The sequence below is a fragment of the Numenius arquata genome, chromosome 7, assembly GCF_964106895.1.
Source record: "Numenius arquata chromosome 7, bNumArq3.hap1.1, whole genome shotgun sequence".
NCBI lineage: Eukaryota > Metazoa > Chordata > Aves > Charadriiformes > Scolopacidae > Numenius > Numenius arquata.
Genome location: NC_133582.1, coordinates 54,005,847 through 54,031,220, shown reverse-complemented (window position 1 = coordinate 54,031,220; position 25,374 = coordinate 54,005,847). Strand labels below are relative to the sequence as shown.

General features: G+C 37.9%; 1 protein-coding gene across 2 annotated transcripts; it reads left to right on the top strand.

Annotated features, from left to right (window-relative positions):
• The first annotated feature begins 995 nt into the window (after positions 1 to 995).
• On the top strand, positions 996 to 23,866 carry PALS2 (protein associated with LIN7 2, MAGUK p55 family member). Of its 2 annotated transcripts, none has more exons than XM_074150368.1 (11): positions 996 to 1,094; positions 5,564 to 5,716; positions 11,414 to 11,566; positions 12,097 to 12,324; positions 13,474 to 13,605; positions 15,479 to 15,578; positions 16,136 to 16,204; positions 17,225 to 17,386; positions 19,992 to 20,194; positions 20,601 to 20,729; positions 23,645 to 23,866. In XM_074150368.1, the coding sequence occupies exons 1-11, from the start codon at positions 996 to 998 to the stop codon at positions 23,819 to 23,821; spliced, it is 1,605 nt and encodes a 534-aa protein (XP_074006469.1). In that variant the 3' UTR covers positions 23,822 to 23,866. The 2 variants fall into 2 exon arrangements, with proteins under 2 accessions (XP_074006469.1, XP_074006468.1); XM_074150367.1 differs by having other exon boundaries at positions 996 to 1,112.
• Positions 23,867 to 25,374: the final 1,508 nt, after the last annotated feature.

The window sequence follows — 25,374 nt, the reverse complement described above, 5'->3', positions numbered from 1 at the left end:
AGCTGGCACATGTTCATCTCTGCAAGCTTGGGGCTAGCTGCTGTAATCCCAGCTAAGGGTTGCTGTGCACGTGCCCAAATGCCAGCAGCTCTGTCATACGTGAACATACTGAACTCGTTGTCTAACATAAAAGATCTGTTTTGCTCAGCTTTAACACAGTTACAAAATAAATTCTCATCGCTCACCTCAGTGACTTCATGGGACAAGACAGCTGGGATGGTAGGATTTTCTCACTTTTTCTTGGGCACCGTTGTTCACTCTCACCCAAGTTGCTGCAGTTCTCTCTGTGAGGCTGTAGATAGCCAGGAAAATCTCCACTGAGGATACTGGGCAGGCACGATATGCTTCACCTTGTAGGGTATACTTCCCATCACAGTGTGTTGTGGTGTCAGGCTGGTGTTAGCATCTGCACCATCTACATACACTTAGTGCTGGAAGGCAGTAAGTCAGAACTGGTTGTAAAGGACGGCTGGGGATGGACACAAGTGTCCCCGGGGTAAGAGATGCCTTGGAAACAATGTTTTTTGTTTAAAAAAAAATATTTGGAACGATGTGCTTGTTTTAAAAACAGTGACATCTGCCTGTACAAACGCTGTAAAACTTACAGTTGGTTGGTGTATTTATGAGGGCTGAAAACTTCTGAAAGAGAGATTAAATGAAAAGAGTAATGAATGAGTTGCTTTTATTGTATTTAGAAGATTATGCATACCTTATACATAGTTTAGAATTGTTTGGTTTTTTCAATCTTTAAGTAGTAGAGAATCTTGAAAGGAATGTGCTAGGCCTGGATTTAAATTGATTGTGGTGATAAGGATTTGGATAGATCCTTTATTTCCATCTCTCAAACAAACAAACAAACAAGTTATTTTTCTGTTCTGTCCACTTGCCCTCGATAGATGTAGTTGGCTGCCTAACATCTCTAAAGTTAATATTGTAGTGTTATGAAAGCTTGTTTTGGTCAGTACTTAATTTTTGTTTTTCTTTTGTCAGCAGCCATGCAGCAGGTCCTGGATAACCTTACTGATCTGCCCACGTCAACAGGCGCTGAAGAAATAGACCTGATTTTTCTGAAAGGAATTATGGAAAACCCTATTGTAAGATCACTTGCTAAGGTATTTAAACTTGCTGCTCTGAGTAGAATCTGGAAATATTTTCACTTTTAAAATATTGTGTGAACTTTGAGTATGGATTGAGTTATTAACAATGGCTTTTATGGATGGTGCGTCTCATTAAAAGACTTGAAGGAGTTCTTGAAGGTGAAGATTTGGTACAATGTAATTTCTGTGCATGTTGATTTATTGTTCTATGGAAGATTCTAGAGGAAAAAGAAAAATTCAGAGACTCCAGAAATAATGTGGAAACATTATTTATAAAGAAAATGTCAAAATACTTGCAATTAGAAGCAGTTGGTTTTAACACAGTCTCATGACCACTGTTGTGTGCAAAACCCATATGCCTTCTAAGTTTCAACATTTTTGCCAAAGATGAAAAGTGAGAGTAATAACCTTCTTTCTTCCATGGCATAAACAAGTTTTCTTTTTGTCTTTGGCTTAAAACGACTTTCTGATCAGCCCAGTGAAATATTCTCTCCGTGCCCTTTCCTGGATCTCAGAGTAATGGTGGGACCATTGGTTGTCAGCTCTCTGAGACAAGGGCTATCCTTAGTTTTGGTCTTGCGCTATGAAAGTCTATTATTCATAGATGATTGCAATCAATTCTAAATATGTAAGGTGATATTCACAAAAAATCTTTGGACTCTATAATTAAAATGTAGCTTAAATTGCCACTAGGAGATGCAGTCAGTATTGCACAGCACTTATATTCTTTCTTAATCTTATTTCATAAAAATAAGTGCCTTTCATGAGGAAAAAGCAGTTGACTTAAATATAGCTGTTTCCTTAATATGAATAGACATCTGAAAGCAATGCCCTCTGGGCAGGCATGAAATACTCTGTAAAGCTTAAGAATTGTTGTGCAGGGATTTTGCTCAGTATAAAGATCTGGAGAGGGAAACTTCTCGTAAGAATTCACATAAGAATTTACTTCTGTTCAGCTGTTAAAAAAAATTGGTTGTAAGTGGAAGACATTACATAGTAATAAACTTGGAAATAATGGATGTGTCTCATCTGCTAGTGAGATGACTGCAGAGGGAAAGATTTGTGTACTAAATTTACTAGAGTAAGTAAAAGCATTTTCTTACTTAGAGTTGTTTCCAACTTCTGTATCTGCTGCACACATCGTCTTTAATTTAATTTTTATCATGAAGAAAGTGTTCATTGCAAAGCATTTTTTTCCTATCAAGAATTTTTGCTTTAATGGCCAGTTGCAATTCTGCGGCATTTAATGACTAGCAGATGTAAAAACGTGCTTTTAATGAAAACAGACTCTTAACTATAAACTTCCTTTATCTACAATATTGAAAGGTTTTAATTGTGTTCATATGGCATGACCTCACTTACATTTTCTTTTGTAATTATTTCAGAATTAAACCCAAAAACTCAGTCCTAACCAGCAGAGCTAAATAAGGACAAGATCAAAATGACAACACATTTCAGGAAGTATATGTAGTTCATGTATGTCCATTTGTCTCTGAAAAATACATAAAACTTGTTTTTCTGTTAGAAGAGCTATTTTTCACAGAATGGGCAATTCTTAGGACCCTGAGATGGTCAGATTATTTAAGCAGATTAATTTCAGACCAGCCCAGAAACATAAAAGCTTTTTCATTTTTCTTTGTTAGTCAATTATTAAGACTAATCATTAGGTAAAGTATCCTAAAAAGGACAAAAAGAAACTTAGGGAAATGTGCCATGAGCCATACAAGCTTGATTTTTCTTTTCCGTCCTTAAAAAAATGAAGACAAGCAATAAGCAAAATAGTTAGTTAATAATATTTTGCAATGCAAATTTTGGCTAATCATTTAAAATTGTGTTAAGTTCATTTGATACTTTTTCTGTCTGGAATAAAGGCATTGAAGTGGAAATTACAGATTTTTTTTTTAGACAGGTTTCTTTTACTGTACCGTTCCATTCTTTAGTGGGTGGTAGGGGAAAGGGGATGTAACTGTAATCACTGTAAAATGCATTTTCCTTCATTTACTGGTGTTTATGCTCAATCCTAACAAGCATTTAGAATTGTTATGAATTGTTTTTTGAAAACAGTGGTTGGATTTGGAACATGCATGAATATTACTCAGTTTTGCTACTGAACTGTCTTATCAAAATTCTCTTCTGGATTATTAACTATTCTTTTGAACCTCAAAACTTCATCTTCTTTTTTGCAGTCCTGCTATTGCTTTTAGTATTGTAGCACAGCATACAGCGTGCCAGGTGAATGCCTAACCCAGACCAAGGAAACATCTTGGGGAGTAATCTATAGACATTGAGTCCAGTATTTAGGATGTCAGATTGTTGGAGGCAAAAGCCTTACTATTTGAACATTTGGCAAGTATAATAAATACTGAATGAATCAGAAGACTCAATTCAGTATCACTGTTTCTGAAATAATGAACTGAAATGAAAAAAAAAAAATAATTGCAATATCTAAGTTAGGTATTCCTTTTTTTTTTAATTATTCATACCACCCCATATCCTGCTGCTCCCCAACATGTTACAGGATCAGAGGTTGTTGACTGATAAACTTCCTGTTCCCCAGTGTATGCATGGCCTTGATTTTGGGAAGAAGGGTGAGGATATTTGTATTTAGGTTATATTCTATGTTAGTGGTAGTATTTTCAAGAAAATAAGTGAGAAAGAAGGTAAACTGTACTCTCTAATTTTACAAAGGTGTTGGAGTATGTTTAAAAGTCAATAGGATTGTGTTTCCACTTGCTGTAAAAGAAGTAAACTTTATAAGAAGGGTGTTGTTTAGCGTATGTATTATGCAGATAATAGCATTCCCTCATTACGGAGAATGTGTGTAGGTGCCAAGCTTCTTATGATTTTGTGATCACAGTCATTTGGTTCGTGCGTGTTGGTGTTGGGGAATGTTTGAAATGTCTTTCTCTGTGTTAAGTTACCCTTTCCAGTGTTTGATCATCAGTACTGCAGAAATAACATTTTATACACATGAAGTAGAATTTGATACTTGGATGATTTCAGGAGCCAAAGCTTTCGGGTTTTAGCAAAATTTTATTTTAACATCTGTTTTAAAGCACTAATAAGAAAGTAGATGTGTGTGCATACGTTCAAATTACATATATGTGAAGTGTATATAGATGACTCACAAATATATCTGTTAGTTGTTGTGGTTTTATGTGCCAAAGCGATTGTTCTTTTTTGAACTTCTTGTTGCTATGCTGTTGTAAATAACTCTTAATTGAGTGCCTTGAGAATCTTAGTTATTTTTGGCCTCCTCTTATTCCCTAATTTTACTGCACTACTTGTAATAAATAAGTGAAGCTTTCGGATTAATAAGATGTTTCTCTTGCAGCAAAAAGCTCCTGCCTTTCAATGAATTTAAGTATCTGCAGCATTTAGGAAAGAATTATGCCTGCAACAACTGCTCTAGAAAGAGATACAAAGTTATCACAGAATGGTTGAGGTTGGAAGGGACCTTGAGAGGGCATCTAGTCCAACCCCTTGCTCAAGCAGGGTCACCTGGAGATGGTTGCCCAGGACCATGTCCGGACGGCTGTTGAATATCTTCAAGGAGGGAGACTCCAACCTCTCTGGGCAAACTGTGCCAGTGCTCAGTTACCCTTGCAGTGAAAAAAGTGTTTTATTGTGTTCAGACAGAGGCTCCTGTGTTTCAGTTTGTGCCCATTTCCTCCTGTCCTGTCACTGGGAACCACTGAAAAGAGCCTGACTCCGTCCTTTTTTGTGTATTTATATCCATTTATGAGATCCCACCCTGACCCTTCTCCAAGCTGAACAGGCCCAGCTCTCAGCCTTTCCTCAAATGTGAGGTGCTCCAGTCCCTTCATCATCTTCGTGGCCCTTTGCTGGACTCTCTCCAGTATGTCCAGAACTGGACACGTTACTCCAGGTGTGGCCTCACCAGCGCCGAGCAGAGCTCGACCTTATGGCAGCAGTCTTCTTAGTGCAGCCCAGGATACTGTTAGGCACCTCTGCCACAGACCTCTTTAGCTCTTCCTTTAGTTATGTAGACTTTCCTTTAGAATTTGCTGTTTTGAAGATGTTTGAATGGGAGGAGCCTGGGGTAAATGCTTCTCTTGCAGATTTTATTTTTTCTGAGCAGATCCCATAGTTCCTTTTTTTGTCCTTTTTCTAGAAGGCACACTTGTACTGGGTTCTGAAGCAGAAAAGATCTGAGGTGCTGTATCGTTCAGAGAGGACTGTTTGGTGTATATAGCATAGAGGTTACAGAAAATTAGGACACACAAGCATCTCTGACAGGTGCTGCTTATAAAGTTTGCTGAGTCACGTAGTTAAGCATGCAAAATCCTTCAGCCGTTATAAAGATAAAATATATGGATTATTACCATATGTATTTTTTCTGGCTTTCCTGCTAAAGGTTGCACCAAGAAATTATTTAAAACGTTTATAAATTGGAACTACTTGAAACTTATTTACAGCATAGTCTCATATATTTAATCTTACAGGCTCACGAGCGACTAGAAGATTCTAAACTTGAGGCTGTCAGTGACAACAACCTGGAGCTGGTGAATGAAATTCTTGAAGACATCAGTCCCTTAGTAAATAAAGATGAGAATATTGCAGAATTGGTTGGAATACTCAAGGAGCCTCATTTTCAGGTGCCACCTTTTTACTGTATATTACCAACTGAACTGTCTCAGTATCCGCATATGGATCTAGAAATAATAATGAAGCAAAATCTGAGCTGTAGCAAACTTGAATATGTAGGATTTTACTCCAAATGAAAGGTAAAGCAGAAGCCACGTGGGGTTAAGAATGAGCATTATTTTATTTTACAATATCACCCGAGGAATATCTTCACTTATCATATTAAAATCCACTGGAGTTTCTGTTATAAATCTTGGACAAACATTTACTTCCTATATGACTGGAGTTTCCATAACAATTCCCTGAAGGTTTCATCCTTCGTATTTCTAGGTGGTCTGTCTCAGTTCCTGATACTGACCAGTCTGTACCTGGGGACATGAATTATGAAAACTAATACTACTCTATTCCTGACCCCAATTTTTCTGTCTTTTGATCAGTATTTTAATCTATTTGAGAACCTTACTGCTTATCCTATAGTAGCTTAGTTTCTTTAAAAGACTTTGATAAAGACCTTTTGGAAATTGGTCTATATTATCAACCGTAACTGCCTCACTGCCATGCTTGGTTACTCTTTCAAGGAACTTAACTAGATTTGAGAAGCATGACTTCCCTTTATTAAAGCATGTTAATGCTTTCCCATGATCTATGTTATCCAATCATTCTGGTTTTTATGCAAACTTCTAATTTGTGTAGTATCAACATCAGACTTAGTCGTTTGCAGTTTGTTGACTGTTCCTTGGAACCCAGTTTAAAAATTTATGTAATGATCATTGCATGCTATGAAGAAGATTGCGTGCTGCTGCTTTCACTATACTGTTGGGTGAGTCATGGGTATGTAAGAGAAATAAGCTATTTCTAGAGCTCCCTACGTCATTTGCTACAAAAGCTGGATGGTACAAATGAATTAGGTATGAAAGGAAGAGAAAAGACTATTTGATGGTTAAGCTAGTTAAATGCTGCCCTGGAGAGCTAACCTATCCTTCACTCTGTCAGAATTAGAGTTCATTTAAAAAAAAAAAAAAAGTCTGAAGCAGCTGTAAGTTGTTGGTTTGTTTTTTTTCATTTCTAACTGCTTGTTGTGAGTCTCATTTGCAGAAACAATGAGCAGTTTTGGCTGCTGCATACAGGCAAAAAGCAGCTAAGAACTTAACTTTTCAAAGTAGATCTGAAGTGATTCAGTTTAGGAACCTAAAATTAGGGCATGCTTTTTCAGCCCTTAATTTTGTGCTTCCGTTCCCCGTCTGGAGGCAGGCAGCATAGACAAGTGAGGCCAAAGTAGTATTGTTAATGATTAAGTGTTTTTATTTCACTGGTATCATCATTATGCCCACTGTAGAAGAGCTTTTAGGAAAATTTACAGACCAAAATGTGGATGCAATACTCTTTCTAACACTTGGGGAGGCTATCTATCTCTCTCTCTCTGAAAAGGGTACAGAAAATTAACTCAATACACAAGAAATAAGTGCTATCCTTTCTGCTTCATTCAGTGCAAGGAGGCGTATTCCAAATTCTGCGAGAAGGTCCCTGTAAGGAAGAAAGAAAAAATACAATGTAATTTGTAATTATAGAAAATGTAATTTGCATCCTTTCTCCAGTCCAGTAACTGTGTAAACAAGCTACCTTGACTTGACTCCTTTAAAGTTTCATGGACACTATTGTGTAACTGTTTTAGAGGCGGATTCTGTGTTTTACAAATGAATGGTGCCACTTTATCACAGCGTCATCTTACAGTTGTAACCTGCCTTGGCATCATACAAGTATCAAATGTGGTATACAAGTCCTCAGTGCCATAGCTTATTTGAATTTATCATTTAGTGCCAAAAGTACTGAATTACGGAGCTCCATTTCTTTTGCATATTTTTATAGAAGAACACTGGGGAGGGACTGGCTTCTGTGTCTGACTGTCTGTTTCCTCCTCCCTCTGTTTTCTCACTTCTCCTTTCATTCCTTTATTTTTCTTCCCTTCCACTTTCTACCCCTTTTAGTTTTAACTGAACTTTTCAAGGGTCAAAGTGTGGAAGATACTAAGTTCTTCTGAGTGTCACGGTACTGATGGCTAGCCATCAGGCCAATAGGAATTGAAGAGCCAGCTGACACACACAGTGCATAGAAAAGGCTATAGCAAGTCTTACCAGACAGTAGCTGGAGAGCAGAAGAGAGGAGTGGTAAGAGAGGTTGCCTTGAGGGAAGAGGGAGGAGTTGAAAGTATTGCACATTTGGAGTTACTGACACCTTTCCAAGAATTATGCAAGCCGTTCATCCCAAATAGTAGATTCTGCTGGCAAAAAAATACTTAATCTGAAAAGCAGCCAATATTTTCTTCTAATAGTTAGCTTTATAATGGCTAATCATACCTTTAAAATGTTTCATTTAGAAAAGTGATCTTAAGGTCTCTCCTAGACAGGTCTTAATTTATAGGGTTATTTTTCCCACACATGCATGCCTCCTTATCAGCCCCTCTGATTTCTCCAAGATCTTAAATGATTTCCTCGCTTTTCCGGAACAGCCTTTAAAAATGTCGTCTTTTCACATGTGCACTAGGGACATGCAGTCCATTTGTTAAGTCCTAATATTTAAACAGTGTTATCAGAGAAGACTAGTACATATTTAGTACATAAAGAAGGAATGGAAATATTTTAAGTACTCTTGAGGCCTGAAGTGTTAGGAGTCCTGAATTCAAGACTATAGAGTTGTTCTGCTCTTGTCTATTCCTCCCCACTCCTAATTTGTAATTTAATTGTTCTATTGAATCACAGATGGAGAAATAGTTATCATATAGGGCAGGCAATTCTTCATAACATGTATAGATCGTGCTGAGAATTTTTTTAGGATAAACGAATTTTGAATTTGAATGTGGCTTCAGCACTATAGAGGGCCTTGGATGTTTAATGTTCCTTTGTTCGCTGTATTTGTAATTACTTTTTAATTTTTTTTAACCTGTCAAATTAGTACAGCCATAGAAAGCTGCTGTGAAGATGTGAATATTCTAAATATATGGATTGCTTATGACAGTATTTTGCACAGAGGGGCCATACCATCTGACACAAGACTCTGTCTGTTGTGCGATATCTTTTGTGATACGCAAAGAGTTCTTCTAAATGCCTGATTCCGGCAACCTTGCCATTTTTTCCATGAGAACCTTCCTACAGTTACCCAGTCTTGGATAGTCCAGCTGATCCTGTTTACATACACCGTGTAGAGGAAACTTTGAACTGTTTTATGCTTGTTGATTATTCAGTCCATGTTGTTTTGCAGATTTTGGCAGGGGTTTTGTAAACGTTTTAGCACCAGTATGGGAAAGAAGAGATTGCAGAGGAGCTCAGGAGCACATTACGTTTTCCAATACCATAAGAAAGAAACAAGTCAAGTTCATGCAACTGTATTTCTCAGATCACTCAACCGTATTACTGAAATAAGAAAGTAACTGAGCGACATAAAATGTTGGCGTGTAGTCTGGCAGTGGATACAGACATGTTGCCAGGTGGCTTTAAGTGTTCTTCAGGACTGTATGCCGTGACCTGGCTGGCTGGAAGCAGTCTTGTAAAACTGGTATAGATTCTTGAGTTTTAGAACTGAGAGTTAGAAATGGGAAGGTGGTAAGTTAACTACGGGTTGTTTTAAGGAAACCAATAACTACTTTTCTTAAAGAAACCATTTTATAGTTGCGGGCAGCAACGTGCGGTGCCTGATAGTCCTACTGTGACTCAGCCGTCATGTAAAAGGTAAAAGATTTTGTGACTGAGAGATGGTTAAGTAGTAGTTGAAAGAATTCATGCTTATCCATAAAACTAAGTGAATAAATAGAACCAGAATGTGGAGTGGGATCAGATTTAAGAAATGAAGAATCTTACAGAGCATGTTAATTTGAAAAGGGTGACACAGACTGTTAGCTTAGTAGTCTTTTTTGATTGTGGGTCAGTTTATAATCCATAAATTATATGAGCTGTACAAACACAGTTATGTGTAAGGCTCCATTAGAAATCTAGTGGTTTGTGGCCGGAAAGTTTGGGAACAACTTGTTCTAGCATGTGACCAAAAGGGAAAACTGGAAGTATCATACTGGTGTATCTACTTGGTTTTGTCAGTGGTAATGCATTAAAATGTGTAATTGATGCTAGTTGGGTTCATTTTGGAAATGTAGAAAGATCCAAAAATGTTGCTTGCAAACATTGGCAAAGAGAGATCTGTTCTCCTGGTTTCTGGATTAGATGTGTCTTGGATAATGAAGAATTAGAAATTGCTACCATCTGACAGCTGCTTGATTTAATAAATGGTTGTTTTTCCTATTTAATTTGATTTGGTTTATGTCCACAGTATGAGAGCAGCCACAATAAAAGCATCTGTCTCTTCAGTCTTAATGGCAGGGGCAGAATCGGTGAATTAGTACCTCCTTCTAACCTCAAATTGAAGTCTCAGCAGGGTCATGATGTAATGGGCAGATTAAAATGACTGTTCAGGTTTGTGACACTTGGAGGGCTTGCATGTTGAGCTTAGCACTAAACTAATAAGGTTGCATAACTTCTAGGTTAGAGGTGGCTTACAGAAGGATGGAGCAGACTGCATAGTAAAATTGTTATATTTGCTTAAATGTTTTCTGCTCATCTGCTCTGCTTTCTAGTAGTTTGCTGTCTTCCTCTGGCATGTGCACATCACTATCAGTCATAGTCCCTGTGGTGTCTTCTCTTTTTCTCTTTTTAGGTGTCTTTCTCTTTTTTTTTTTCTTTTTTTTTTTTTTTTTTTTTTGGTGTCTTATTTGACACCGTCAGTGATCTGACTTAAGACCATATCTCACCAGGTCACTGTTTGAAACAAAGCTATGTTCTTCTTTTCCTTTTTCTGTATCTGTCAGTGAGACTCTCTGTGCTATAGGATGCTTTGTCTTGAACTACTGCATATGGTGGCTATAAGGTGTCCCTTTTCCTCTTTAAGATGGGAAGTTTCCACTAACTTCACAAGTTTGGTCTTGTTTTACCTGTATATATTGTCTTTTATAATATTTTCTTTAAATCTTAAAGTATCTTTTATGAGAAAATCAGTCTAAATTTCATTGTCTTCTGAAGATGTTTGTATTTATTTGGATCTCTTCCTTTTGCTTTTTATTTATGTATGTGGACTGGTGAAAACACCGTTAACTGTAAGGTCTGAGCGCTTCTCTTCCACAAAGTTAATTCTGTTGACTTGATTTGCTAGAATTCTGCCTTGACTTTATGCAAGCAGAAAGCACACATTCTGCAGATTGCTAGAAATCCTTGCATACCTGTAATTATCCAAATTACCGTGGAGGAAAACTATATTACATTAAACACAAGTAACTAATGATGAGTTACCTTCATTTTTTTTGCAGTGGGTTGTTTGTTTACTTTAACCATTTGCTCAGATACTGTCTCATTACATAAAAGATGATGTTAGGTACTCTTTTTTCTATCTTCTTCCCTGCTATTTCATACGTTCCTCCCACTTTCATTACGTTTTTCTTATACTTCCTTATAAGGAAGCATTTGTATTCACAAAAGAGAGCATATTTGCCAAGACAGTAGGTTTATCAGTCCATGTGAGTACTTGTATGTCAATTTTTGCTCCATTCTATGTGAAGTAAGAGTTTTATGGTCTGGTCCCAAAAGGGCAGATTCAGTGGTTATTCAGCACTAAATCCTTTTGCAAATGGTTATTTCATGATTAACAAAAAGGCTTTTTCTGTTCCTTTGCAGTCACTCTTGGAAGCACATGATATTGTGGCTTCAAAATGTTACGATTCCCCTCCTTCTAGCCCAGAAGTCAATAATTCTTCAGTGAACAACCAGATTGTTCCAGTAGATGCTATTCGTATCCTTGGAATTCACAAAAGAGCAGGAGAACCACTGGTAAGTAATTGAAGATGAGTGTGTCTTTAATTTAAAGTGCGAGTGAAAACATTTGCATGTGCCTGATTTCTTGCATTATGTTTTAATTATTGCCATTAATATGTTGTGTCATTTAGTGGGTGATAGGACCAGTATGGAAAGGCTGAAATAAGAAGATACTTGTGTGTTTTCCATTCTGTTCTCTTTAAAAAATTATGGGATAGTGAATAGGCAGTCACTAGGCTGAATGACTTGCTAGCATAAATGACTAACACAACATCTGTCTGGTCCTGATAGAAAATGACAGGATTGCATGTCGTCAAGAACAATACAGTCATTGTTCAGTTGTACGAAAACCTTGTCTGCAAGTACTTTTGTGTCAGCTGGAGCTTATGTGTGTATTAGGAACTCTTACGCTGTCGTAACTATTGCTGTCTGTTTGCATTGGGGTAGATAGAATATCCCATAGCTGTATATTTTTGCTCAAGATAATGGTAAAATGAAATTGAAATTCAAACAATGGTAAACTAGGTGTCACATACCTCTTTCAGGGTGTTACATTTAGAGTTGAGAACAATGATCTGGTAATAGCACGGATTCTTCATGGCGGAATGATAGATCGACAAGGTCTTCTGCATGTAGGTGACATTATTAAAGAGGTGAATGGCCACGAGGTTGGAAACAATCCAAAGGAATTGCAGGAACTGCTGAAAAATATTAGTGGCAGTGTCACTCTGAAGATTCTCCCCAGCTACAGAGATACTGTTATTCCTCAACAGGTCAGTGGTGTATTTCTAACAATTCTGTCTAAAAAAACTTCTGTTTGACTTTATCGCATAAGATTATTTTAAGATTTTATTAGACATACTTTGATTGTTTTGTGTATTTAATGCTTGCGGGGCAGCTAAACTGTAGATACCTGTTTTCACCTTTTAGTACGTTTTGGAAATGGGTTTCTTCAGTAGATCAATAACAAGCCTCATATGCTTGCCTAAAAAATTCTAATAGAATTCAGAAACACATTGAACTCAACAGATGAGCTTGAACTCCCTGGCTTAAGTCGGAACTTGGGTGGTGGCTTTTCCTTATCCTTTTGTTGTTGCTGTAGGCTGTCGATTTCTCCACTGCAGAAGTAACTTGTTGCTCTAAAATCAGTGCATGTGAAACATCTTATGAGACAGTCCTTCAGGTAGTGAGTCTCAATGCCCATGACTGCCATAGGCTATGTTTACATTGAGGAGACGCGGAGGCGATGTGCTCTTTTTGAGGCAGGTGTGCTGCTTCCTTTACTCCCAACCTGGCAGAAAAAAAGTCAAAGATGTTTCCAATCTACTGGTGCAACTTACTGGTTCTTCCCCTGCATCAAAATTGAGCCTTAAGCAGTCACATAGCGTGTTTGTTTTAAAACATTGAGTTCATGGTGAAATTAATTCTTAAGATTCCACAAGCCTTGAATACAGTGTTCGTATTCTGAGAATTTTTTTTTATTTTTAAGTAATTTAAAAGATGGGCAGACACAGTGCTTAGGGATATAGTTTAGTGATGGCTTTTGTCAGTGTTAGGTTGATGGTTGGATTCGATGATCTGAAAGGTCCTTTCCAACCTAGGCAATTCTATGATTCTATAATTGAGTTGTATATACCGAAATGCAAAAATGAGTGTTTTGTAATACATTGTCCAAATAGAACAGTTGGTTTTGTATTTTTGTCATGAAGCTACTTCAAACAATGTTTGCACTGTTGATTATTCTACTCTCTCAGCTGGTATATGCCAGTTTTTTCCATATATTGTATTTTACTTGCCAAATGCAACTTTGATCATGTCAAACTCTTTATGCTGTAGGTAAAGACGTTACTTCAGTTTGACAGATAAATTAGTAAGAATGTATTCTATAATGTTTAAGCTTTGTAAATTTTTACACATTTCAGGTTTTTGTGAAGTGTCATTTTGATTATAATCCATATAATGACAACCTCATCCCATGCAAAGAAGCAGGTTTGAAATTTTCTAAAGGAGAAATTCTTCAGATTGTAAACCGGGAAGATCCAAATTGGTGGCAGGTTGGTAAAAAGATTGAAAAAATAAAATAAAAACCCGAAAAGCTTCACCAGTTACCTTGATAATAAACTCTATAAATTGCAATCTACTTCCATTTAACAATAGATATATGAAAAAATATTTACACTGCAATATACTACACTGTTAATATCAAGATATTAACAATTGAAATACTAGAGAAAATTGAATGGTATAAATTGTGTATGTAACACTCATTTTGCTATTACTGCTATTTGTTTGTCTTTTTTCTTATATCATAAGCCTAGACGTTCCAAAATCAGTTTAAGTGGACAGTTTCTAGCAGAAAGTCTTAGGTTGGCCGTGTCAGTTGTGGTAAGCGTTCCCTGGCAGTGACTGTGGAAGAAGTGGATCCCTTCCTGAGTGCTCAGAGTTGAGGAGAGAGAGGGGAATTAACCCTGTGGATTTGAAGAGGGGTGAGAATAGGTATTTGGAGAAGCTGTATCTTTTATTTCCACAGTGGCGGTCAATGTCTTTGAGCTGTTACATGCATGTTCATAATCAAAGTGTTTGGCACTATTTCAAATATTAAAAGTTCATCCTACTTTAAGGTTGTATTTCTACATTCAGTCCTTCAGTAGAAATGTAATCTGGTGCTTACGGTATTTTTATTTTTTCTAAGACACTATGCACACAATTAAGCATCATCAGTGCCTTTGAAAGTGGGATGAGTGTACCCTTAAGATGCTTTTCTCAAATTGCAAGTGGCAGTGGCAATCTAGGCAAATAGTTTAGCATTATTAATTTCCCTTTCTACCCTTAAATTGCTCACCCTTTAGTAGATAACAAGCAATAGTGAGCCAGATGTTACTTGAGAGCAATATATATGACTTCTTTAAAGGCAACAAAAATACTTGAATGTACATCAACAACTGTTGCTGAATTCTGTTGCTTGTCAGTGACAGTAATAACAGAAAAAAAGAGACTAAAAAGTGTGAGGGAAGACAGAAAATTTATTACTGCCAAGTTAATTAGTTTCAGAAGTTAGAGACTCCAAAACTCTGGAGTAGTTTGACATTTAGCTTGCATGCTGTCTTCCGTATTGCTTTTCAAATTCTCCAGTTGTAACCTGTGGGAGTCCAGGGGAAATAAATCTTGAAACGTTCGATCAGTGACAAAAATGTAATATGTTAAACCAGTATGGTGTATTGCAAGTATTGCTACGCACATCATGCCACTGGGAAAAAAAGATAGTTTTTCCCTTGTGCTTTCTAGAAATGCTAGACTGTTTAAAAACTTGCTAACTATAAAAAATCAGTTAGTCATAGGTAAAAGCATACAAGTTGAAAAGCAAACAGTTCCTGTTAGCAAGAGAGAGGCCAACCACTTATGGACAAGAAAAGTGTAACATTTCGTAACTAAGTGTTTGTACATCTTAAGCTTGCTGAGAATTGAGCTTGCCATGAAATTATTTTATAGGGAATCTTAGCCAAACTTTCATTACTAGGAATACTGAAGTTACTAAGATTTTTAAATCTGTTAGTGCAAAAAGCTTGAAGGCATGATTAGGCATGAAAAGTCTTGAGATTTGTCACTTGAGAGTTCAATGTCTGGAGCTAAATTGGAGGATTTTGATGCCAAAGGTTTATGACTATAGGAGCTTACTAACTTAATGGGAAGAAGTAATGAAACTTCTATTTTATTTGTTTCCTGAATTATAGTGCGCAATGGCAAGATGCTGCTACTGTAAGACAGAATTTTAGTACCCACATCTGAGTTTGAATTTCCAAGTCTCGATAGTAAATGTATCAATACTCACCGTTGCGAAACTCTGGCAGTGTGAAAGTCACCCAACACCGCATTGATGAGAAAAATACTTCCCACAAGTAACCTATGATTTATTTTTTTTTTCGCCAGGCTAGTCATGTCAAAGAAGGAGGAAGCGCAGGGCTTATTCCTAGCCAGTTCCTGGAAGAGAAGAGAAAGGCCTTTGTTAGGAGGGACTGGGACAACTCAGGTGAGATTTAATGAATTTCAGGCATATATTTTGCTCTGACTCCATTTGTTTTGCTTTTCCTGCCTTCGTAGATACTAGAAAACTACTGTCTGAGAATACACAGAATATTGCAAAATGCTAATTATTATATTTTGGCTTTGACTGAAGGACAAAGGCTGAAGTCTGTGCTTAGTCTTCACAGATATATGAGTCAGTTTTGCCACCTGCTGATGAAAAGCTAAATGAGGTGGGGAAGGCATAAGAATTAGCTCCTTTTTTTTGGGTTTAATTATGTTTTTATAGTATGCACTGAAAATTAACAAATTAAACCTTTGAAGGATTTTTCTGCTGGTTTTTACAAAGCTTTCTAGGAAAATTAACTTTTCCTCTGTGTTTGGTTCTTACTGTACTGTTTGATGTGTATGAAAATAGATGTGATCTCCTACCCTAGAATATATGAAATTCTAAAATAGTCCTTATAAATTTAATTAGATTAAACTTGCATATGTTCATGTAAATAAGCCTTGGAAAAATACGTTTAACAAAAATTATGAGTTTGTCTCAATTTTTATTTCTAGGGCCTTTCTGTGGAACAATAAGCAGCAAAAAAAAGAAAAAGATGATGTATCTCACTACAAGAAATGCAGGTATCTCTTAATATTACGTATGAGTCAAGTTTCTCTAGGCTTCTAAACTTTCAGTCTGGTGTTTTCAAAGCTGAAAGATTTGCAGTAAAGTATTTGATTATAAATTTGATAGATCAGATAGATTTTATGGTTTAAAGGCAATAGTGACCAGTGAAGATAAGGTGGTGCTGAGTACATCTTTGGGTAGGTGGAAGTCAGAGAAGAACTGGGAGTGAAAAGAGGAAAAAAAAGTGAAAGCTTTGTTGCCAGCAGGTTGAGGGATGTGATCCTTCCCCTCTACTCAACACTGGTGAGGCCACACCTGAAGTGTACTGGGTTCCTTCCCAGTGCAGGAGAGACACGGACATGTGAAGATGATGAAGGGACTGGAGCATCTCTCCTGTGAGGAAGGGCTGAGAGAGCTGGGACTGTTGAGCCTGAAGAAGGGGAGGCTCCGGGGGGATCTCATCAATGGACATAAATACCTGAAGGGAGGGTGCAAAGAGAGTGGAGCCAGACTCTTTTCAGAGGAGCCCAGTGACTGGACCAGGGGCCACAAGCAGCAGCACAGGAGGTTCCCTCTGAGTGTCAGGAAACACTTTTTCACTGTGAGGGTGACTGAGCACTGGCCCAGTCTGCCCAGAGAGGTTGTGGAGTCTCCCTCCTTGAATATACTCAACCGCCATCTGGACATCGTCCTGGCTGAGCAGGGGATTGGACCAGATGCCTCCAGAGGTCCCTTCCAACCTCTACCATTTTGTGACTCTCTGAAAGCTCACTAATTGTTAATCACAGTTTTCCCATTCTGATCAGTCTTGAATTTTCTTCTTGGAAGTAAAGGTAATAATCTGACCTTATGCTGCCTGTGAAAGGGTAACTGTTTTATTCCCGTGCCAATTTAAAGCTAGAAAGCTTGTATCAGACTTAATGCCCTTTGAGTGCTATTTATATTCACATGTGGTCTGTTGATGTAGAGCAGGACTGCTTTATTTTTTTTTCTTACTGTGTATTAACTATTTTTTTGTTCATTTCTCAATATAGAATTTGATCGTCATGAAATCCAGATCTATGAGGAAGTAGCCAAAATGCCTCCTTTTCAGAGGAAGACACTGGTCTTAATTGGGGCCCAAGGAGTGGGGCGAAGGAGTTTGAAGAACAGGTTTATAGTACTGAATCCTACCAGGTTTGGAACTACAGTGCCATGTAAGTTGTCAGCATTCGTATTGTAATATCGTACTGTGAGTCTCTGATTATCTGTAAAATATCTGATGTTTATCCCAGTGATTCAGGGTGGGAGTAATTTTATCACAGTGTAAAAGTTGTATAGAGTGCGAAAACAAAAGGCTCTTCGTCTTCTCAGGCAACTGAACTAACATATGATGACAGTGAAAATATTTGCAACTAGCAATTAAATGTTACTGATGCTGCAGAAGAGCTATTTTTGCATGTGCAATATTTCAGTCTGGTAGGTTTCCTCAGTGAAAGTCGGCATCACTTACTGAGGGGATTCTAGAATTTTCCTAGTAGTCTTCTGTACTGAATAGCCAGTGGAGTTTCTCAGGTCTGCCATTTAGTTTTCCATCTGTAGAAGCACCCTAGGCATTATAAATTGTTACTTTAGTATTAGAAATGTAGGGAAAAGCAACAAACTTCCAATCAAACTGAAGTGTTTGTGATCTCCAAGATTTTTATTATAATCTGATGTTTCAATACATCTCACCTCAAGCCCATGATCTTTCTTTTTTTTCTCCCTGTCAACTTCAGAAAAGACCTCCTCCCTTACATTCTGTTTTCTTGCCTTCCTTCCCAATAGTTACTTTGCTCATTCACAACATCATCTTTTTTTTTTTAACTGTCCCCTCCTTTGGCTGCTGACCAGAGAAATCCACCCTTCCTGCATTATTATTCTCCTCCTGCCACCTGCTTTTCAGAATTTCAAAACCAGTCGGTTCCTTCCTGTTTTCAGTGGGCAAGGAGTAGATCTGATAATAGGGGAGGAGGGACAGGTCTTAAAGACAAATTGTGCAACACGAGAAAACCGGTTTCTCTCACTTGCTGAATCTCTAACACCAAAACCGGCCAAGGCACTAAGAATTGGTATGTGTGACTGATAACAAGGTTTGCTTCTCAGTGTTGCTTTTTAAAGAAATCTTCTATATTGGCAAAACAGTAAGAAACTTTATTACTTCTAAAATTCTTTATTCCCTTTCAAAAAGGCCCTCAAAATTACTGGCTTCTTTAAAATGCTATTTAGATGCTTAAATATATAGAAGTAATGCGAGACAGTGTTAAAATGCTTTTGCTTGGAGCTCTTGTTCACCCCTCAAAGGCATAAAAAATTAACTTTTCCAACCTAGCAATCTGACAATCTAGTCACGCACATGCAGTACAGTTTACTGTATATAGAATATCCTCTCTACTTCTGATTTTAAGTAGGATAATCAGTAATCTTAGTTGGCCTCAGTTTCTTTGATCAGAAGAAAACTCTCCTGGTTATTCACAAACGAATATGGGGGGGGGTGTGTTGGGGTTTTTGTTTGTTTGTTTGTTTTTTAAATTTTTGCTATGGGGAGAAGCATGTCCTCGGTGTTGAGTTCTAATCCATCAAATGGTGCTCTGTGTGTCTTTTTTCTTCACTGTGAAGAAACTGTGAAGTCATCTTCTGGCTGTAAACTGTTAAAGCTCATTCTCCAAAATTTATTTCAAACTGATATGATTACTTTTTGTATTCTATAAACCATGATAGCTTCAATCTTTCTGTAAAATCTTGGCTAAAACTGGATGTTCTAGTAATAATGTTTATTGCTAACAGCTTCAGAAGATCATTTCTCCTGAGACGAGCATTTTCTATAATGATGATGTTGATAGGAATTACTGGAAGGGGGAGAACGGTTTTCACTTGTATCACCAACTTGCACCAAGTGGGGACGTGGCACTAAGTGGTGATACAAGTATTACCAAAAGGATCCACTCACTGTTATCTTTAATATATTCTAGAGTTCAAATCCAATTAAATGCAAGTAGTGGGCAGATAATATGATGATAGGGCAGCAAAGTGGGTGATAATCTGATTTTACTTTTTTTTATTTAATTTTATTTATTTTCACTGTCTTGCTTAAATAATATCTGTACTGCACAGTTTAGCCAATACCCAAGAGACCTGCTAATGTTTTATACTTAAATACTGGCTTTAATCTCTCTGCAGTGAATTTACCTTGCTTTAAAAAGGGTCAGTTGTCCTGGAAAGCAGCATTATCTGGCCTCCACTCAAATTGTGCTACGGTGGCCGGGCTGCTTCTGATATTTAAGCTAACTTTCTGTAGAGCTGGCTCAGGTAATTCTACCCTGAATAACAGGGCAAATAGAGTGAGCAAAGTATGTGCTAAGGTTTGGGAGATGAGGAGGGGCAGATTTTGGTGTGTGCTCAGTTATTTTCAGAAGTACATTTGACGTTTGAGAATTAAATTTCCATTTGATTTCCAAGTCACGTAAATAATTATTTTATTAAGTGAATAATTAAAACGATGATATGAAAGAGCATTGTATATGGCGTGAAGGAGTAATAGGAAATAAACAAATGGGTTGGTAAGCAACATATAGGAAAGAATAGAAATAAAGGGAACAAAAGGAGCTCGGCTCAGTTTTGAAACTTGCACTAGAATAGGTAATTAATCTGTATATGGAGCAATTATAATTGCATATTAATGTGTATTATACTCTCCCTAATTTAATAGGCATTCTAGTCTCATATTTGTATTCCAAATATAAAAATAAAACATTCGATTTATATTTTAAATTTTTTGTTTAGTTACTTCAAGAAAGCCAAGGGATGATGAAAAGGATGGGCAAGCGTACAGATTTGTGTCACGAGCTGAGATGGAGATGGATATCAAAGCTGGCAGATATTTAGAGCATGGAGAATATGAAGGAAATCTTTATGGCACCAAAATTGATTCCATCCTTGAAGTTGTTCAGACAGGAAGGACCTGCATCTTGGACGTGAATCCACAGGTACATCATTTATAACGTTACACTGCACGTGCAGGGGTGTAAGGCTGCAGAGATCTGCCTTTACATTTGAAGGCTTCTTAGGTGGTTTAGAGATTACAGTAGTGACTGGATTCTGGCATCTCTGGCCCTTAGTTGGAATGGGTTAGAAAGATGAAAAAAACGCAGCTTAGATTCTGCGTGAAAGAGGAGTCTTGCAGAGTAGTAAATGATCTTTTTAGCCAAGGAAAGAACGATGCCGAGCATCTCAAAAGGCAGCATAGGAGTTTCTAAAATAGAAATAAGAATCTTTGCTTATATGTTTCTGCCCATTGTAACAGATAGTTTTGCAGTGCCCCTTAAGCAATGGGGACATGTGGTGAGTCACTCTCAAATTTAGGGTTTTTTTTTTCTTTTTCTTCACTTCCAGGCTCTGAAAATATTGAGGACTTCAGAATTCATGCCCTATGTAGTGTTTATTGCTGCGCCAGAGTTGGAGACGTTGCGTGCCATGCACAAGGCTGTGGTAGATGCTGGAATTACAACCAAACTTCTCACTGTAAGCAGATTATTTCGTATTTAGTTTGCTTTGAATAGGATGTTCTTAGACTTTTATTTTTTTACCTTTCATTTTAGATTGAATTTGTTCTGAAATTAATGTCTCTAAGAAAAGTTAGGCAATACTTTTGCTGATTACTTAGTAGAAGTTAATCAAATACTATGTATAAGGCAGATTGCTTCTTTCTTAAAAATAGACCTCTTACAGAGAAGTGTTGATTACAAAAATTACTTGTAATTTGTTCTTTGGGAAGTGTCACCTTTGATTATTTGCATAGATATTCGACGGTGGGAATTGTTCTTTTATGTAAATGACTTTCCTTCACTTTCCCCATCTCTCCCCCTCGAAATGTTTTCTTCAGGTTTGTCTTATGAGTGTGCTTTAAAAATGGAATCTGTAAAATGCAAGCAAAAAAACCCAAGCAAACAAAAAAACCCACACCAAAACCCCACCACACAAAAACCCCAACGGAATGCAACTAAGCCTTGTTTCCACGAGCACACGCTGCACTGGGAAAGGCTGGGAGCTGCCAGAGTGAGAAGTGTTGAGTAGCTTCCCAGCCCCTGAAGTTCCTTGGATTTGTCCTGTAAAACAAAGTGGCACATTTTATTCATTCTCTCCTTTTCTGAGACGCAGTGTGTGGCAGAGGGAAATGAGACATGCTTCCTCCAGCGCAGCAAATTATAAATTTTCTGTAGGGGTATGAACTTTCCCAGCTGCAGGACCAGAGCAAAAAAAGCCAGATAGAGCAGTTAAGAAAACTTCTCCTCTGTGTTCAGCAGTAAAACGTTCCCATCTGAGAAAAGCCACGGTTTGCTGAAACTCACAGTGGTAGTGCCACAGCTTAGACAGTAGCAGTATCTTAACGAGGCATTCAAAGCAATAAAATGGGCGTGGGTTAATTTGCACTAAATGAATATGGGATTTTTACGTTTTTTTTCTTCCTTTTCAAACCCGTGAGATCCGATTCTCTGAACCACATGAGAGATTGTCCGGTCCTAGTCATGGATTCTGGCTATTACAGATTCTATTATCTCTGTGAGTGCTCTGCCCCAAACAAATTTTGTGATGCATACACAAGAAGGCAAGGTGAAAACTGTCCAGATAACTATAAAAATAACTTCCTGCACTTCCTAATACTCGATTCCCTGGGGGACACCCTTGCCTTTGTTTCACTTGTCCTTGTGAATAATAAAGAGGATAGTTGCTTTTAAAATATACATTTATGTATCTTTATGGATTCTGAATCATATCTGTACACGTGTATATAAAGAGTATGTTTTCCCACCTTATATTCTTTTACTTCCTGAACAAATGAAAAACAAATGTCATTTAAAGTATCAAGTTCTGCTTGCTCGTGGGGCTTTCTTCGTGATTTCTAGCATCCTAAGCCATTGCAAAAATTCTGGCTCTTGTGGTGCTACGTTTGCTTCTCTCCTTCGTTGACTGTGAAGGAAAGTCTATTCACAAACTTACTTTTTCATTTTAGCTTTTGTATTTGACAACTGTATCAGGACCTGAAAATATTAAAACGAATATTGTCGAGGGGACAAATCTCATAACTGCTTACAAAAAATTGCCTTTGTGCAAAAGAGGAGAGGAATTTTCTAAGAATGTAGGATTAATGAAACGTAAAAAAAATGCTCAGTGGCAGCACTTCGTGAAGGCTTCATAATGTAGGAACGTAAATTTTGCAGCTCTTGTCAGAACTAAAATAATGCAGCAGTAGTTTACAAATGAGGAGGAACTGATGTTTGGTGAGCAAGGCTGAAACGGAGCCTCTAACAGCAATAAGGTAGCCTAGAGCTTTATTCTGCTAGAAATGTATCTTTCATTGTCTTTTATTTCATAGTAATTTAAATCCTTGGGGTTTTGGGTGCTTTCCGTGTGAAAAAAGGGCATAAATATATTTACATAACTGATTGACTCAGTCATTCCTAAAGCATTCATTTTATTCTGGTTGGATCATCAGTTGCACGTGCAAAACGATTAACTGCCCGTTGCGCAGACCAGCCCGAGTTCATGTGCTTCTATGGACTTTTTTGAAAATTGCAAGATTTGCAAACATTTTGTTGCCGAATTTAATGGTATTGGCACAGTTTGTAACGTTTTCAGCCCTTTGAATGCATTTTAGCTTAGGTTTTCTGTGGATTTATTATAAAAGAAAACTTTCATTGATTTTGAAATACATTCAGTATATAGCTTTAAAGAAGGCCAATCGCATCCTGGGCTGCATCAAAAGAAGTGTTGCCAGCAGATCCAGAGAGGTGATTCTGCCACTTTGCTCTGCTCTGGTGAGACCTCACCTGGAGTGCTGTGTGCAGGTCTGGAGCCCTCAATATAGAAAGGACATGGACCTGATGGAGCGGGTCCAGAGGAGGGCCACCAAAATGATCAGGGGGCTGGAGCACCTCTCCTATGAGGACAGGCTGAGGGAGCTGGGGTTGTTTAGCTTGGAGAAAAGGAGGCTCCGGGGAGACCTCATAGCGGCCTTCCAGTACCTGAGGGGGGCCTACAGGAAGGCTGGGGAGGGTCTGTTTACAAAGGCCTGCAGTGACAGGACGAGGGGCGATGGTTTTAAGTTGGAGAAGGGGAGATTTAGATTGGATATTAGGAAAAAGTTCTTTACCATGAGGGTGGTGGAACACTGGAACAGGTTGCCCAGGGAGGTGGTTGAGGCCCCTTCCCTTGAGATATTCAAGGTGAAGCTCGACGAGGCCCTGGGCAACCTGGTCTAGTTGGGGGTGTCCCTGCTGACTGCGGGGAGGTCGGACTAGATGACCTTTGGAGGTCCCTTCCGGCCTGGACCAATCTATGAATCTATGAAATAGTATGAATGAAGGGCTATGTCTTCTGTATTTATAAGGATTTCCCAAGTCTTACGTTCTCAGTGATGTTTAACATCTCTTCAACAGGACACTGATTTGAAAAAAACAGTGGATGAAAGCGCCCGGATCCAGAGGGCCTACAACCACTATTTTGACCTGACCATTGTAAATGACAACCTGGACAAAGCCTTCGAGAAGCTCCAGAGTGCCATCGAGAGGCTGCGGCTGGAGCCCCAGTGGGTCCCCATTAGCTGGGTATATTGAGATTTCTCAAGAGGAGCTTAAGTAACAAATAAAATGAGCTGCAGCAAATACACTAACGTGACATTGTGTAGATACCGACGGTAACCTACGGCACCTGTGCATTTTTACTCTGTGTATATTCAAAAGTACACTATTCTGAATTTTTATAAAAATGTTGAAGGGAAAGTGTACTTAAATATGTAATTTATTTTAATTTTTCTAACTTTTTACAGATAACCTTTCTATTCATATCACATGAAGGAAATGCGTTTAAGCATTTTTATATGTTTTGATTTAGTACCTTTGCCTTTTTCATCTAAGAAACTTTCAGTCATTCACTTCAACATTTACATCTTGGTCTTACATTTTCACTGTGATTAAAAAAAATGGATACTTGAAACAATTTTTGTAAAACTTGTTAACGTCAGTGTTTAACTGGTCAAAAGCCTATAGCTCGTATTAGGAAAGAACACTAATTTCTTTGGTTTTTTTTTTTTTCTTCCTTAAAAATTAATAATTTTATGGGAGCAGAATTTTAAATATTAAAAGCAGCAACCGACACCCAGCTCCATTGCTCCAGCTTCTTTCGGCTTAATGTTGGTGCATTCTTGATGTTGTTTCCCAAATTCTCGGTGTCTCTTTGATGTAGACAACTCTTGTGTAGGTTCCCTGGTACGTGTCTCTGGAAATAACGTGAAGCGATACCTTGCAAGGCGCCGCTGAGGCCGTTCCCGGGAGCCAGCCCCCGAGCCCAGCGCGGCCCCAGTTACTGGCCTTAGAGAGCTCGTACGCAAGGTAATCGGGTGCAGTTTGAGTAACGGTGAATGAAGTAGCCTGAGAGAGAACCTGATAACACGGAGCCTCGTAGAGGGATGCTCGATGTTTAGGAGTATTTATTCGCTCTTGTGAAAACACATTGCTTAAAAAAAAAAAAAAAAAAGTTTAAAAAAAAAAAAAAGGTAGGGGGTACATTTTCTTTTCTTAGGACATTGTTGGATATTTGTGTAGTGATCTGTGGCTTGATTTCCTGTGAGATCTACTAGTTCGATATTATCTTTTTGAATATTTGTGTGCGATCAACTGCTGTATTCTTACGAGTGTGATGTAATGGAATTTCTGTGCTTTTTGTTCCATTGGTTTTAATTGGGTTTTTCATTAGATTGCTTTTTAGCAGGAAGCTTCCGATTCACAAGCTATGTCGTTTATACCTTTTTGTTTTACGACATATTTCCTTTTGTTCAGTGACAGTTCTCCCCTTAGTAGGCTCATTGATATAATTCGTATTAGGTTCAAGTTCATCAATCGAAACTTGTGCTGATGTAAATTTCTGCTTAACAAGAACAAAAGGAAAATACAGCTTGTTGCTAAGGCTAGCTCTTTTTGTGACCATATTTGATATTACGATGTCAGCTGTTGTATATAGTGTCATCCAGCATCGTGTACCGGGTTAGGTGTCTAAACAAAGTCATCTGTTTGTTTAAATTTCTCTTCCATCCGGTGACAGGCACCTGGCTTCGGAATTCTTTTTCAGCACCAGGGTGTGACACGGAATGCTATCAAAAGGCAAATTCCTC